This window comes from Entelurus aequoreus, linkage group LG10 (genome assembly GCF_033978785.1).
Source record: "Entelurus aequoreus isolate RoL-2023_Sb linkage group LG10, RoL_Eaeq_v1.1, whole genome shotgun sequence".
In the NCBI taxonomy this organism is placed as follows: domain Eukaryota; kingdom Metazoa; phylum Chordata; class Actinopteri; order Syngnathiformes; family Syngnathidae; genus Entelurus; species Entelurus aequoreus.
Window position 1 is genome coordinate 50,442,658 of NC_084740.1, and position 16,903 is coordinate 50,459,560.

General features: G+C 43.0%; 1 protein-coding gene across 4 annotated transcripts in view; it reads left to right on the forward strand.

The window, feature by feature from the left end:
* Positions 1-16,903, forward strand: part of megf11 (multiple EGF-like-domains 11) — a 497,434-nt gene that overhangs the window by 437,229 nt on the left and 43,302 nt on the right. For all 4 annotated transcript variants that reach the window (XM_062061102.1, XM_062061106.1, XM_062061104.1 and 1 more), the window contains one exon: positions 13,055-13,189. In XM_062061102.1, the coding sequence (XP_061917086.1) occupies positions 13,055-13,189 (135 nt within the window). The remainder of the gene's footprint in view (positions 1-13,054; positions 13,190-16,903) is intronic.

The window sequence follows — 16,903 nt, forward strand, 5'->3', positions numbered from 1 at the left end:
TTTTCAAAAAGATTCGAATTAGCTAGTTTTTCTCTTCTTTTTTTCGGTTGAATTTTGAATTTTAAAGAGTCGAAAATGAAGATAAACTGTTTCAAAATGTAATTGTCATTTTTTTCGTGTTTTCTCCTCTTTTAAACCATTCAATTAAGTGTAAATATCATTAATTATTAATAATAACATAGAGTTAAAGGTAAATTGAGCAAATTGGCTATTTCTGGCAATTTATTTAAGTGTGTATCAAACTGGTAGCCCTTCGCATTAATCAGTACCCAAGAAGTAGCTCTTGGTTTCAAAAAGGTTGGTGACCCCTGATCTAACATAATAGTGAGAGTCCAGTCCATAGTGGATCTAACATAATAGTGAGAGTCCAGTCCATAGTGGATCTAACATAATAGTGTGAGAGTCCAGTCCATAGTGGATCTAACATAATATTGAGAGTCCAGTCCATAGTGGATCTAACATAATAGTGAGAGTCCAGTCCATAGTGGATCCAACATAATAGTGAAAGTCCAGTCCATAGTGGATCTAACATAATAGTGAGAGTCCAGTCCATAGTGGACCTAACATAATAATGTGAGAGTCCAGTCCATCGTGGGGCCTGCAGGGGATCATCTTGAATGGAGACAAGTCAGCAGCGCAGAGACGTCCCCAACTGATGCACAGATGAGTGGTCCACCTCGGGTCCCGACTTTGAACAGCTAGCGATCATCTGTGGTCACCTGATAACCTCTCCATGCAGGAGAGGGGGGGCAGAGCAGAAAAGAGAAACGGCAGATCAACTGGTCTAAAAGGGGGGTCTATTTAAAGGCTAGAGTATACAAATTAGTTTTAAGATGGGACTTAAATGCTTCTACTGAGGTAGCATCGCTAACTGTTACCGGGAGGACATTCCATAGTACTGGCGCCCCAATAGAAAACGCTCTATAGCCCGCAGACTTTTTTTTGGCTCTGGGAATCACTAATAAGCCGGAGTTCTTTGAACGCAGATTTCTTGCCGGGACATATGGTACAATACAATCAGCATGATAGTATGGAGCTAGATCGTTTAGTATTTTATACGTAAGTAGTAAAACCTTAAAGTCACATCTTAAGTGCACAGGAAGCCAGTGCAGGTGAGCCAGTATAGGTATAAATATATGTATATAAAGGTATATACAGTATAGGCGTAATATGATCAAACTTTCTTGTTCTTGTCAAAAGTCTAGCAGCCGCATTTTGTACCAACTGTAATCTTTTAATATTACAATTAATAATTGTCATAGCGTTCGGGGCAGCATTTAGCCTTTCTCGAAGAAAAATGCCCTATGCTTGGAACGGTTCAAATTGCGAAAAGGATAAAAGTTTCTTCAGAGTTCCTCGAAAGGTAATCAAGACGGGTGAAAGATGTCAAGATTTTACTAAAGAAGACCAGAAAAGTGGCACGCACGACAGTCCAAGGGAGCAAGCAGAGTCGAAGAACGCACAAGTTTCCAGTGATCAGTTCATTAAAGGTTTGCTTGATATACTTTTAGCGTTTATTATTTCCCATCAAGGTATTATCTTGATATTATTTGTATTTCATCTTGGATGAATGACAATATCCATTGGCATCTTTAATTTAATTATGTGTATTTTTAATTATACCTTTGTTTCCTTCCTTTTCAGTTCTTATAATCCAGTCCAACTAGGGGTGGAACGATTCCCAAAATCCACGGTTAGAATCTAGTCACGGTTTTCAATTCGGTTCGGTGTGCATTGTTGTTGTTTTAATACCCTAGAATAATCCACCATTACCATTTATAAATCAAAGACTTAGAGATTTAGACTTCCTTTATTGTCATTCAAATTTGAACTTAACAGTACAGATAACAACAACATTTTGTTGCATTAGCTCGTTGTAGTGCTGGTTCTTACCAAAAAAAAACATTGAAATAAAACTGACATGATCTGTGGTCAGGATCTTGTTTTTGTTAATTTCTGTTACTTTTAAGACTCTATTAGTTCCTGTTTTTGTACATCCTTGTTTTTTTTTAGTTTCCATGGCGACTGATTAGTTTCACCTGCCTCATGTGATCAGGACACGCACCTGCTCTAATGAAGAGACTATTATTTAAGCCTGTCTTTGCCAGTTAGTCGTCCTGGCGTCATTGCTCTGTTCATGCCACAGTTTCATGTTTGTTTCTTGCTATGCCATAGCTTATGCTAGTTGTTTACTTTAACTCCAAGTGCGATCAGTGTTGTTTTCCGTTTTTTGTACCTTTTTGAGAGAAGATAATTAAATATGTTCCTACCTTCACACCTTGTCCGGAGTAGTCCGATTGCTTCCCGGGAGAAAAAACCTCGCAGTAAGCTGCAACCCCCCCCTTCCCTCCATTATGACAAAAACTTAAAAATAGTTTCTAAAGAGCAAAGGTGAAGTGTCTTGCTCAAGGGCACAACTGACGTGACTAGGGTGGTAGAAGCTGGGGATTGAACCGGGAACCCTCAGATTGCTGGCACGGCCACGCTGCCAACAGCGCCACGCCGTAACCACATTATATACCAGAAACATAAGATGAAACACAAGCTTTATTAGCACCAGCGGTTTTTTTGTTTAAACTAAAAACTAAATGTTTGTTATTTAAATGCAAAAATCCTTACATTTATTGGTGCAATACATTTATTGGACAATTTTTTTACCAGTATTTTAAGTACAAGCATAACAAATTTGTCACATAAATGTACCAATGGCTGCTCATGTAAGGTCCTTTTTTGAAACCTTTATTTTGTTAGCACAGACGGTGGCTGACTTTTTGAGTGGAGACAACTCAAGGTTGTGTCGGGGAAAAGAAGAGTGCGTCTCAAGTTGTGATGTCTGGCTATTGTGTTGCACAAGTACCAAGTTCAGTGTGTATGTAAAAAGTGGATGAAGTGCACAGTAGCGCTTCTTGGTGGCAAACTCTGTTGGAAACATGCACGGACAAACATAGCTTGTTAGCATAAAACTAACTCATGATTTAGGGCTATATAAGTAAACATTGATTGATTGATTGATGATTGATATATATCTTTAGATATCTCTGCGCTGCTGACCCCTCTCCGCTCGGGGTGGTCTCCTGATGGCCCCACTATGGACTGGACTCTCACACTATTATGTTAGATCCACTATGGACTGGACTCTCACTATTATGTTAGATCCCCTATGGACTGGACTCTCACTATTATGTTAGATCCACTATGGACTGGACTCACACTATTATGTTAGATCCGCTATGGACTGGACTCTCACACTATTATGTTAGATCCACTATGGACTGGACTCTCACACTATTATGTTAGATCCACCATGGACTGGACTCTCATACTATTATGTTAGATCCACTATGGACTGGACTCTCACTATTATGTTGGATCCACTATGGACTGGACTCTCACTAATATGTCAGATCCACTATGGACTGGACTCTCACACTATTATGTTAGATCCACTATGGACTGGACTCTCACACTATTATGTTAGATCCACTATGGACTGGACTCTCACTAATATGTTAGATCCACTATGGCCTGGACTCTCACTATTATGTTTGATCCACTATGGACTGGACTTTCACAATATTATGCTAGATCCACTATGGACTGGACTCTCACTAATATGTTGGATCCACTATGGCCTGGACTCTCACTATTATGTTTGATCCACTATGGACTGGACTTTCACAATATTATGCTAGATCCACTATGGACTGGACTCTCACTATTATGTTGGATCCACTATGGACTGGACTCTCACTATTATGTTAGATCCACTATGGACTGGACTCTCACTATTATGTTAGATCCACTATGGACTGGACTCTCACTATTATGTTAGATCCACTATGGACTGGACTCTCGCTATTATGTTAGATAAATAAATAAATGATAAATGGGTTATACTTGTATAGCGCTTTTCTACCTTCAAGGTACTCAAAGCGCTTTGACAGTATTTCCACATTCACCCATTCACACACACATTCACACACTGATGGCGGGAGCTGCCATGCAAGGCGCTAACCAGCAGCCATCAGGAGCAAGGGTGAAGTGTCTTGCCCAAGGACACAACGGACGTGACTAGGATGGTAGAAGGTGGGGATTGAACCCCAGTAACCAGCAACCCTCCGATTGCTGGCCCGGCCACTCTACCAACTTCGCCACGCCGCCACTATGGACTGGACTCTGACTATTATGTTAGATCCACTATGGACTAGACTCTCACTATTATGTTAGATCCACTATGGACTGGACTCTCACTATTACGTTAGATCCACTATGGACTGGACTTTCACAATATTATGCTAGATCCACTATGGACTGGACTCTCACTATTATGTTAGATCCACTATGGACTGGACTCTCACTATTATGTTAGATCCACTATGGACTGGACTCTCACTATTATGTTAGATCCACTATGGACTGGACTCTCACTATTATGTTAGATAAATAAATAAATGATAAATGGGTTATACTTGTATAGCGCTTTTCTACCTTCAAGGTACTCAAAGCGCTTTGACAGTATTTCCACATTCACCCATTCACACACACATTCACACACACATTCACACACTGATGGCGGGAGCTGCCATGCAAGGCGCTAACCAGCAGCCATCAGGAGCAAGGGTGAAGTATCTTGCCCGAGGACACAACGGACGTGACCAGGATGGTAGAAGGTGGGGATTGAACCCCAGTAACCAGCAACCCTCCGATTGCTGGCCCGGCCACTCTACCAACTTCGCCATGCCGCCACTACGGACTGGACTCTGACTATTATGTTAGATCCACTATGGACTAGACTCTCACTATTATGTTAGATCCACTATGGACTGGACTCTCACTATTACGTTAGATCCACTATGGACTGGACTTTCACAATATTATGCTAGATCCACTATGGACTGGACTCTCACTATTATGTTAAATCCACTATGGACTGGACTCTCACTATTATGTTAGATCCACTATGGACTGGACTTTCACAATATTATGCTAGATCCACTATGGTCTGGACTCTCACTATTATGCTAGATTCACTACGGACTGGACTCTCAATATTATGCTGGATCCACTATGGTCTGGACTCTCACTATTATGCTAGATCCACTACGGACTGGACTCTCAATATTATGTTAGATCCACTATGGACTGGACACTCACTATTATGTTAGATCCACTATGGACTGGACTTTCACAATATTATGCTAGACCCACTCGACGTCCATTGCATCTGGTCTCTCCTAGAGGGGGGGTTCACCCACATCTGCGGTCCTCTCCAAGGTTTCTCATAGTCATTCACATTGACGTCCCACTGGGTTGTGAGTTTTTCTTTGCCCTTTTGTGGGCTCTGAACCGAGGATGTCGTCGTGGCTTGTGCAGCCCTTTGAGACACTTGTGATTTAGGACTATATACTGTAAGTAAACATTGATTGATTGATTGATTGATATATATATAATGCGACAAGTTCTGAGTCCCGGTGAACAGTTCAGGTTTAGGTTGCCGTTTCAAAGTATGGCTAAATACTTTATATTCCTCTGTAAATATGTTTAAAAGAGTCTGTCCATTTCTTGTAGCTTTGCGTATCAGTTTGTAAACATTAATAAACATCATTAAACTGCAAACAACAACAACAATGCAAGAGTGTTCCACTGATCGGTGTTCTTCAGCACACAGGTGCCCCACAAAAGTCCCTGCAAGTCTAGAGTTCCTTTCATTCTTCTTTCTCTCCGTAGAATGTTGTAATAAAAAAAACACAATAAATAAGAAATGAACACGTTGTCTCACTCTAATGGTGGCTGAAATTTCAAATACAAAGTTTTACGAGTTCCCCAGCATTGGACAGCAAAGCCTGCCCTTCGAAAGTTCCTTAGGAACTTTTAAAAGTCCCACCTCGCTACTAAGAACTAAAATAGTTCCTATGGATCTTTATTTACCAGGTAGCTTTTGGTGAAAATGCCGGGGGGTATTTTATTTACCAGGGTAAAATTAATTTACCAGGGTAAATTGCACGCTGAAACATGGAAAGAGCCATATTGGACCAAAAATACAAAAAAACGAATCTGTCTGGAGCCGCATAAAATGAAAAGCCGTATATAAGTCTTATAAAGAAGGCAACAGATGACGTAAGTGTCTTTAATAGCTATAATAGCCTACTATCAAAATGACTGGCTGAAGCAAATCTTCGTTGACAGAAATGTTGAAATGTAATATTTAGTCTACACATTTCTACAACATTAGAAACCATTAGTAAATCAGAGGCTACTCAGAAGGTAAGACAACTTAAATTACTGGCTTTTAATGACCAAAGGTATAGATGTGTGTGTCCAAGTTAAAGGAAACATCTTCTTCTAATATATTTGTTACAATCTTTGGCAGGCTAGGTAATGTTTGCTGTGGTCTGGAACAACATGGCACACAAACAACTATCGGAAATGCAGCCAATATTACATACAAATAATGTGTCATGAGACATGCAAAACTAAATAATATACAAAGAGAATAAAAGTAAAGGATATTAATTGAGCTCAAATATAGCTACAAACGAGTCATAATGATGCAATATGTACATACAGCTAGCCTAAATAGCATGTTAGCATTGATTAGCTTGCAGTCATATGCCTGATTAGCACTCCAACAAGTCAATAACATCAACAAAGCGCACCTTTTGTGCATTCACGCACAGCATAAAACCTTTGGTGGACAAAATGAGACAAAGAAGGAATGGAAGATTTTACATGCAAACAAAGTGTTGCGTCACAGTCGACAAATTAGTAGGACAAAACGATGTTCACCAAATAGTGTCATCAGTGAAGCATACACACAAACATATTCAACTGTGGTAGTTCTAACAATTGGGAAGGTTTGTGTCATGTTTGTCCTCAAACAAAAAATATCCATCCATCCATCCATCTTCTTCCACTTATCCGAGGTCGGGTCGCGGGGGCAGCAGTCTAAGCAGGGAAGCCCAGACTTCCCTCTCCCCAGCCACTTCGTCCAGCTCTTCCCGGGGGATCCCGAGGCGTTCCCAAGGCCACCAGGAGACATAGTCTTCCCAACGTGTCCTGGGTCTTCCCTGTGGCCTCCTACCGGTCGGACGTGCCCTAAACACTTCCCTAGGGAGGCGTTCGGGTGGCATCCTGACTAGATGCCCGAACCACCTCATTTGGCTCCTCTCCATCTGGAGGAGCAGCGGCTTTACTTTGAGCTCCCCCGGATGGCAGAGCTTCTCACCCTATCTCTAAGGGAGAGCCCCGCCACCCGGCGGAGGAAACTCATTTCGGCCGCTTGTACCTGTGATCTTGTCCTTTCGGTCATAACCCAAAGCTCATGACCATAGGTGAGGATGGGAACGTAGATCGACCGGTAAATTGAGAGCTTTGCCTTCCGGCTCAGCTCCTTCTTCACCACAACGGATCGATACAGCGTCCACATTACTGAAGACGCCGCACCGATCCGCCTGTCGATCTCACGATCCACTCTTCCATCACTCGTGAACAAGACTCCGAGGTACTTGAACTCCTCCACTTGGGGCAGGGTCTCCTCCGCAACCCGGAGATGGCACTCCACTGTTTTCCGGGCGAGAACCATGGACTCGGACTTGGAGGTGCTGATTCTCTTCCCAGTCGCTTCACACTCAGCTGCGAACCGATCCAGTGAGAGCTGAAGATCCTGGCCAGATGAAGCCATCAGGACCACATCATCTGCAAAAAGCAGAGACATAATCCTGCCACCAAACCAGATCCTCTCAACGCCTTGACTGCGCTTAGAAATTCTGTCCATAAAAGTTATGAACAGAATTGGTGACAAAGGGCAGCCTTGGCGGAGTCCAACCCTCACTGAAAACGTGACCGAATTACTTCCGGCAATGCGGACCAAGCTCTGACACTGATCATACAGGGAGCGGACCGCCACAATCAGACAGTCCGATACCCCATACTCTCTGAGCACTCCCCACAGGACTTCCCGAGGGACACGGTCGAATGCCTTCTCCAAGTCCACAAAGCACATGTAGACTGGTTGGGCAAACTCCCATGCACCCTCAAGGACCCTGCCGAGAGTATAGAGCTGGTCCACAAACAAAAAACATACCGAAAAAAATCATATTTTTCCCCAATCTTTTTACATTTTCAACCCTTTTTTAAAAATGCTCCAGGGAGCCACTAGGGCGGCACTAGAGTGGGGGTTGCTGACTCCCGCCCTAAGGAAATCACTCCAGTTCATTGACGTTTCCACAATTGAATCGCTGCTATGTATTAAATAGACATTCTTGTGCTGGATCTAGTGGGGTAGTGCCCTCCCAACCCATAAAGCCGAGTGGCTCATTAACAAACACATTATTGACCTTTGTGAGACCTTGCAAAAAGTGTTGTTAGCCGGCTGAGGGGCAGCACTTCAGTCGCCCGTCATTCAATCAGAGCCTCACCCTCCATCCGGCAGCAGCAACCTCCTTCACCCCTTTCAGCCTGCCCTCTACAGCCAGCACACAGTGGGAGGCATGCACACTGTACTCATCACTCTCTGAGTGCCACCTCTGGGTTTAGTTTTTTTTTACCACGGTCTGAAACTGCTCTCAAGTGATGAGCTCGCTGATTGGAAGTGAATTTGCAGGCACCAGCGTGTAAACATCAATTGCAGCAGCGTGCAAAGAGACAAGGCGAAACAACAAGCTCTGTCTAATGTGTTTGTCTGACAGCAATGATCAATATTTCCTATGGGTGTAAATTCACTCTCTTAAAAGACAGTTGAGAAATATTTGATGGCCTCCTGAGAGCATTTTAAAATGGAGCATCTGCAGAAATATGTTTATAGAGTTCCCTCTTAACATGTTTTCAATGCAGTTTCTGCTTGTTCCCTATGACAGTGTTTTTCAACCTTTTCTGGTCCAAGGCACATTTTTTTTCATTGAAACAATCTCGAGGCACACCACCAGCAGGAAACATTAAAAAATTAAACTCAGCAACCAACCATGCATCACTATAGCTCTTGTCTCAAAGTAGGTGTACTGTCCCGACCTGTCACATCACGCCGTGACTTATTTTTAGTTTTTTGGTGTTTTCCTGTGTGTAGTGTTTTAGTTCTTGTCTTGCGCTCCAATTTTGTTGTTGATTGTCATGTCATGTACGGATGTACTTTGTGGACGCCGTCTGCTTCTCCACACGCTGTAAGTCTTTGCTGTCGTCCAGCATTTCTGTTTTTGTTTACTTTGCAGCCAGTTCAGTTTTCCCTTCGTTTTGCCATCCCTAAGCTTCATTGCCTTTCCTTAGCGGCACTTACCTTTTGTTTATTTTTGATTTAAGCATTAGATACCTTTTTACCTGCACACTGCCTCCCGCTGTCGTCTGCAAATTGTGATCACGACAAACCATGTTCCCGACATCTACAAAGCAATTTGCTACCTGCTGCCATCTACTGATACGGAAGAGTATTACACGGTTACTCTGCAGATCTCTAGACAGCACAGACACTCAACAACGGCACATTTGCGGAATATTGGTTTGCAAAAAATATTTTTAACCCAATTAGGTGAAATTACATAATCTCCCACGGCACACCATACAATATCTCACGGTACACTAGTGTGCCGCGGCACAGTGGTTGAAAAACACTGCCCTATGATATTACCTTTTGAAAATCTTAAAGCAATGGTGCACAATAGAAAGTGGCGGGATAGCTCAATGAGTGATGGCTGAAATCGGGTACAAGGGTTCAAATCCCAGTCAGATGGAGCGGTTAACTTCTGCCATTGTTATTGTTTTCATTAAAATTGTTACTGTCATGGCGGTGATCATGTTTTGTTTAAAGGCCTACTGAAAGCCACTACTACCGACCACGCAGTCTGATAGTTTATATATCAATGATGAAATCTTAACATTGCAACACATGCCAATACGGCCGGGTTAACTTATAAAGTGCAATTTTAAATTTCCCGGGAAACTTCCGGCTGAAAACGTCTATGTATGATGACGTTTGCGCGTGACGTCAAGCGTTGAAGCGGAAGTATTCGGACACCATTGTGTCCCAATACAAACAGCTCTGTTTTCATCGCAAAATTCCACAGTATTCTGGACATCTGTGTTGGTGAATATTTTGTAATTTGTTCAATTAACAATGGAGACTGCAAAGAAGAAAGTTGTAGGTGGGATCAGTGTATTAGCGGCTGGCTGCAGCAACACAACCAGGAGGACTTTGAATTGGATAGCAGACGCGCTACCGTGAGTACAGCTTTGGCTTCCAAACATTTGATCGCTTGCCCGTACGTGCGTGGCGCTATGTGCATGTCACGTACGTAACTTTGGGGAAATATATGTTTCTTGCCGACTCTGATGGCGGCCGGGGTGTCGTCGAAAGCTACAACACCCACCACCGCGCCGCTGTCTTTACCTTGACTTCCTCCGTGTCCGGGCCGCCGACCGCATCGATGATCGGGTGAAGTCCTTCGTCACGCCGTCGATCGCTGGAACGCAGGTGAGCACGGGTGTTGATGAGCAGATGAGAGCTGGCGTAGGTGGAGAGCTAATGTTTTTAGCATAGCTCTGCGAGGTCCCGTAGCTAAGCTAGCTTCAATGGCGTCGTTAGCAACAGCATTGCTAGGCTTCGCCAGGCGGTACAACATTAAGCGTGTAGTTACAGGTCCAGAGTTTGTGCTTCCTCAAATTTGACGTTGAGTTCAGGTAAGCTGAAATGTCCACTTGTTTGGGGAGACACATATGACAAGGCATTACATAACTGTTTTTTTTTTTGGTTGTCTGAAGCGTGAACATCGATCTTATGTGAGGCCAGGGGTGTTTGCCTTCCTTGTTGTCGCTGCCATTGTTGTTGATTGCCGCTGAAACTTTATGTGCAGTTAATCATGTGACCGCCTGGCTCTGTTTGATTGGTGAAACGGAGTCAAATGTCACCAGTGACTGCATTTGATTGGTGAAACGCAGGCATGCGATAGATCCTACTTTGAAGGTCTGTCTGACAAACCAAAACAAACAAAGCGTGCATTAAAGGCCTACTGAAAGCCACTACTACCGACCACGCAGTCTGATAGTTTATATATCAATGATGAAATCTTAACATTGCAACACATGCCAATACGGCCGGGTTAACTTATAAAGTGCAATTTTAAATTTCCCGCCACACTTCCGGTTGGAAACGTCTAGATATGATGACGTATGCACGTGACGTAAACGGTTGATACGGAAGTATTGGTACCCCATTGAATACAATACAAAAAAGCTCTGTTTTCATTTAAAAATTCCACAGTATTCTGGACATCTGTGTTGGTGAATCTTTTGCAATTTGTTTAATGAACAATGGAGACTGCAAAGAAGAAAGTTGTAGGTGGGATCGGTGTATTAGCGGCTGGCTGCAGCAACACAGCCAGGAGGACAGAGATGGATAGCAGACGCGCTAGCCGCCGAACTCACCTTAACTTCCTCCGTCTCGCCGACCTCATCTGTGATCGGGTGAAGTCCTTCGTCGCACCGTCGATCGCTGGAACGCAGGTGAGCACGGGTGTTGATGAGCAGATGAGGGCTGGCTGGCGTAGGTGGATAGCTAATGTTTTTAGCATAGCTCTGTGAGGTCCGGTTGCTAAGTTAGCTTCAATGGCGTCGTTAGCAACAGCATTGTTAAGCTTCGCCAGGCTGGAAAGCATTAACCGTGTAGTTACATGTCCATGGTTTAATAGTATTGTTGATCTTCTGTCTATCCTTCCAGTCAGGGATTTATTTATTTCGTTTCTATCTGCAGTTAAGCACAATGCTATCACGTTAGCTCCGTAGCTAAAGTGTTTCGCCGATGTATTGTCGTGGAGATAAAAGTCACTGTGAATGTCCATTTCGCGTTCTCGACTCTCATTTTCAAGAGGATATAGTATCCGAGGTGGTTTAAAATACAAATCCGTGATCCACAATAGAAAAAGGAGAGAGTGTGGAATCCAATGAGCCAGCTTGTACCTAAGTTACGGTCAGAGCGAAAAAAGATACGTCCTGCACTGCATTCTAGTCCTTCACTCTAACGTTCCTCATCCACAAATCTTTCATCCTCGCTCAAATTAATGGGGTAATCGTCGCTTTCTCGGTCCGAATCGCTCTAGCTGCATTGAAAACAATAGGAAAATGTGAGGAGCCTTTCAATTGACTACGTCACGCTACTTCCGGTACAAGCAAGGCTTTTTTTAATCAGATACCCAAAGTTGCAATCTTTATCGTCGTTGTTCTTTACTAAATCCTTTCAGCAAAAATATGGCAATATCGCGGAATGATCAAGTATGACACATAGAATGGATCTGCTATCCCCGTTTAAATAAAAAAAAATCATTTCAGTAGGCCTTTAACAGATCGGTAAAAATCAGTAGCGAGTAGCGAGCTGAATGTAGATAAATGGAGCGGAGTAAAAGTAGCGTTTCTTCTCTATAAATATACTCAAGTAAAAGTAAAGGTATGTTGCATTAAAACTACTCTTAGAAGCACAATTCATCCCAAAAGTTACTCAAGTAGATGTAACGGAGTAAATGTAGCGCGTTACTACCCACCTCTGCCAACCAGGGATTCCAAGCTAAACTTGCCATACAATTTTTGTCCATTTCTGCGCTCTGTTCAATTCTGTGACTCAACAGCAGCTTTTCTGCCGATGGATGCATGTTAATCATGCGATAAATAAAATTGTGTTGTTAAAAGAAACTTTCATTAACTTGTTATCGCTTTCACTTTGACAGCCCTGTTATATGGCGTTTATATACTGCATATAAAATTAAGCACTTCTGCCTTAAAGGTTCATAATCTTCCAATAGGATCTTGCTCCCATTTATAGGTAATGAAATAATTAAACAATTGTTCTCATCTCTCCTACTATGCACTTTCTGCAGCACAAGATATGGGAATTATTACATTAAAGAGCTGCCTTTCTCTCGTCGTTTATGCCTGAATTCTTCAAGCTCTGATTTTACAGCTCCGCCTTGATCACTTTGGACGTGGCATGTTCCATTATTGCAGAATATGAGTATTGTTCTACCTTTTTTTTTAAAATCTCAATCTTTTGCCAACATGCTTTTTTTTTTTTTTGCTGCAGCGTGCTCGCCAGGCTTCTACGGGCACCGCTGCAGCCAATCATGCCTGCGGTGTGTGCACAGCATGGGTCCGTGTCATCATGTAACGGGCCACTGCGAGTGTCTCTCCGGTTTCTCGGGCCCTTTGTGCAACCAAGGCAAGTGTCACTTTGACCTTTTTTTTCCCCCCTTACTGTCAGATTGATTCACTGTGATGCTTTTTTTTTATTAACGCTGGAAAATGTCCCGGCATTTTGTCTGAATGTAGAATACAAACTATGCCCAGCATGGTTGACATGGTTCATGGAGAAAAACACAAGGACAAGACTTCCATTGTATAAAGTTAAGTCTAAAAGTATTTGGAAAGTGTTTGCCTTTGGAATGGAAAGTCTGATAATACACATAGTAGTGATCTTCTCAAACTATGTATTGGCCCATCTCAGACTACTTGACTTAATTTGTCAATGTGTCAGGTTTAAACACTGATGACAGAATTCAATTTGGACTCAATATATTGAGGAGAGTCGCCGTCGACCTGTAACCTCTTACAGTGTCTCAGCACGCTCTCCCAAAAGATTGCACTACTCCTTCTTTATTTGACTTTCTCCCCCCGCCTGACCACAGCTGCTTTCAGAGGGAAGTGGGCCGTAAACAGCGTTGCCTTTGGTTACCGAACAGTTCGAAAGGAGAGGTCGTAAAATAGTTCAAAAAGAGTTCCATAAAATAGTCCAAAAAGAGTTCGTAAAAATACAAAACCCGTTTCCTTATGAGTTGGGAAATTGTGTTAGACGCCAATATAAACGGAATACAATGATTTGCAAATCCTTTTCAACCCATATTCAGTTGAATGCACTACAAAGACAACATATTTGATGCTCAAACTTTTTTTTTTTTTTGCAAATAATAATTAACTTAGAATTTCATGGCTGCAACACGTGCCAAAGTAGTTGGGAAAGAGCATGTTCACCACTGTGTTACATGGCCTTTCCTTTCAACAACACTCCGTAAACGTTTGGGAACTGAGGAGACACATTTTTGAAGCTTCTCAGGTGGAATTATTTCCCATTCTTGCTTGATGTACAGCGTATACCAAAGACTATAAAAATGGGACGCATTACCTCCCTGCTTGGCACTCAGCATCAAGGGTTGGAGTTGGGGGTTAAATCACCAAAAATGATTCCCGGGCGCGGCACCGCTGCTGCCCACTGCTCCCCTCACTTCCCAGGGGGTGATCAAGGGGATGGGTCAAATGCAGAGGACAAATTTCACCACACCTAGTGTGTGTGTGACAATCATTGGTACTTTAACTTTAACTTAACTTAAGTTGTTCAACAGTCCGGGGGTCTCCGATGTGGTATTTTAGGCTTCATAATGCGCCACACATTTTCAATGGGAGACAGATCTGGTCTACAGGCAGGCCAGTCTAGTACCTGCACTCTTTTACTATGAAGCCACGTTGATGTAACACGTGGCTTGGCATTGTCTTGCTGAAATAAGCAGGGGCGTCCATGGTAACGTTGCTTGGATGGCAACATATGTTGCTCCAAAACCTGTATGTACCTTTCAGCATTAATGGCGCCTTCACAGATGTGTAAGTTACCCATGTCTTGGGCACTAATACACCCCCATACCATCACACATGCTGGCTTTTCAACTTTGCGCCTATAACAATCCGGATGGTTCTTTTCCTCTTTGGTCCGGAGGACACGACGTCCACACTTTCCAAAAACAATTTGAAATGTGCACTCGTCAGACCACAGAACACTTTTCCACTTTGTATCAGTCCATCTTAGATGAGCTCAGGCCCAGCGAAGCCGACTGCGTTTCTGGGTGTTGTTGATAAACGGTTTTCGCCTTGCATAAGAGAGTTTTAACTTGCACTTGCAGATGTAGCAACCAACTGTAGTTACTGACAGTGGGTTTCTGAAGTGTTCCTGAGCCCATATGGTGATATCCTTTACACACTGATGTCGGTTGTTGATGCAGTACAGCCTGAGAGATCGAAGGTCACGGGCTTAGCTGCTTACGTGCAGTGATTTCTCCAGATTCTCTGAACCCTTTGATGATATTACGGAGCGTAGATGGTGAAATCCCTAAATTCCTTGCAATAGCTGGTTGGGAAAGGTTTTTCTTAAACTGTTCAACAATTTGCTCAGGCATTTGTTGACAAAGTGGTGACCCTCGCCCCATCCTTGTTTGTGAATGACTGAGCATTTCATGGAATCTACTTTTATACCCAATCATGGCACCCACCTGTTCCCAATTTGCCTGTTCACCTGTGGGATGTTCCAAATAAGTGTTTGATGAGCATTCCTCAACTTTATCAGTATTTATTGCCACCTTTCCCAACTTCTTTGTCACGTGTTGCTGGCATCAAATTCTATAGTTAATCATTATTTGCCAAAAAAAAAAAGTTTATCAGTTTGAACATCAAATATGTTGTCTTTGTAGCATATTCAACTGAATATGGGTTGAAAATGATTTGCAAATCATTGTATTCCGTTTATATTTACATCTAACACAATTTCCCAACTCATATGGAAACGGGGTTTGTACTATCCAGGTGAGGGGAAAGATTCATAATCTAGAATGGACTTTCTCTAGATCAGATGAGGCGATGCAGCAGCTCACCGGCTCAGTATTGTATGTCAACACTGTAGCTGCGTAAACTAGTTAGCTCTCTATGATCACGGCGCTGCTAAAAATAGATCGTCTGGTTGGCAGTTATATTAACAATATCGCTCATTTTAAAGTTAAAGTCCCAACGATTGTCACACACACTCTAGATGTGGTGAAATGTGTCCTCTGCATTTGACCCATCACCCCCTGGGAGGTGAGGGGAGCAGTGAGCGGCAGCGTGCACCACGCTCTGCAATCATTTGGTAATTTAACCCCCAATTCCAACCCTTGATGCTGAGTGCCAAGCAGGGAGGTAATGACTCGGCCGGGGATTGTACTCGCAACCTCTCAGTCTCAGGGCGGACACTCTAACCACTAGGGCATTTTTTCAACCAGCTATTGCAAGGAGTTTAGGGATTTCACCATCTACGGTCCGTAATATCATCAAAGGGTTCAGAGAATCTGGAGAAATCACTGCACGTAAGCAGCTAAGCCCGTGACCTTCGATCCCTCAGGCGGTACTGCATCAAAAAGCGACATCAGTGTGTAAAGGATATCACCACATGGGCTCAGGAACACTTCAGAAACCCACTGTCAGTAACTACAGTTCGTCGCTACATCTGTAAGTTCAAGTTAAAACTCTCCTATGCAAGGCGAAAACCGTTTATCAACAACACCCAGAAACGCCGTCGGCTTCGCTGGGCCTGAGCTCATCTAAGATGGACTGATACAAAGTGGAAAAGTGTTCTGTGGTCTGACGAGTCCACATTTCAAATTGTTTTTGGAAACTGTGGACGTCGTGTCCTCCGGACCAAAGAGGAAAAGAACCATCCGGATTGTTATAGGCGCAAAGTTGAAAAGCCAGCATGTGTGATGGTATGGGGGTGTATTAGTGCCCAAGACATGGGTAACTTACACATCTGTGAAGGCGCCATTAATGCTGAAAGGTACATACAGGTTTTGGAGCAACATATGTTGCCATCCAAGCAACGTTACCATGGACGCCCCTGCTTATTTCAGCAAGACAATTCCAAGCCACGTGTTACATCAACGTGGCTTCATAGTAAAAGAGTGCGGGTACTAGACTGGCCTGCCTGTAGTCCAGACCTGTCTCCCATTGAAAATGTGTGGCGCATTATGAAGCCTAAAATAGCACAAGGGAGACCCCCGGACTGTTGAACAACTTAAGCTGTACATCAAGCAAGAATGGGAAAGAATTCCACCTGAGAAGCTTCAAAAATGTGTCTCCTCAG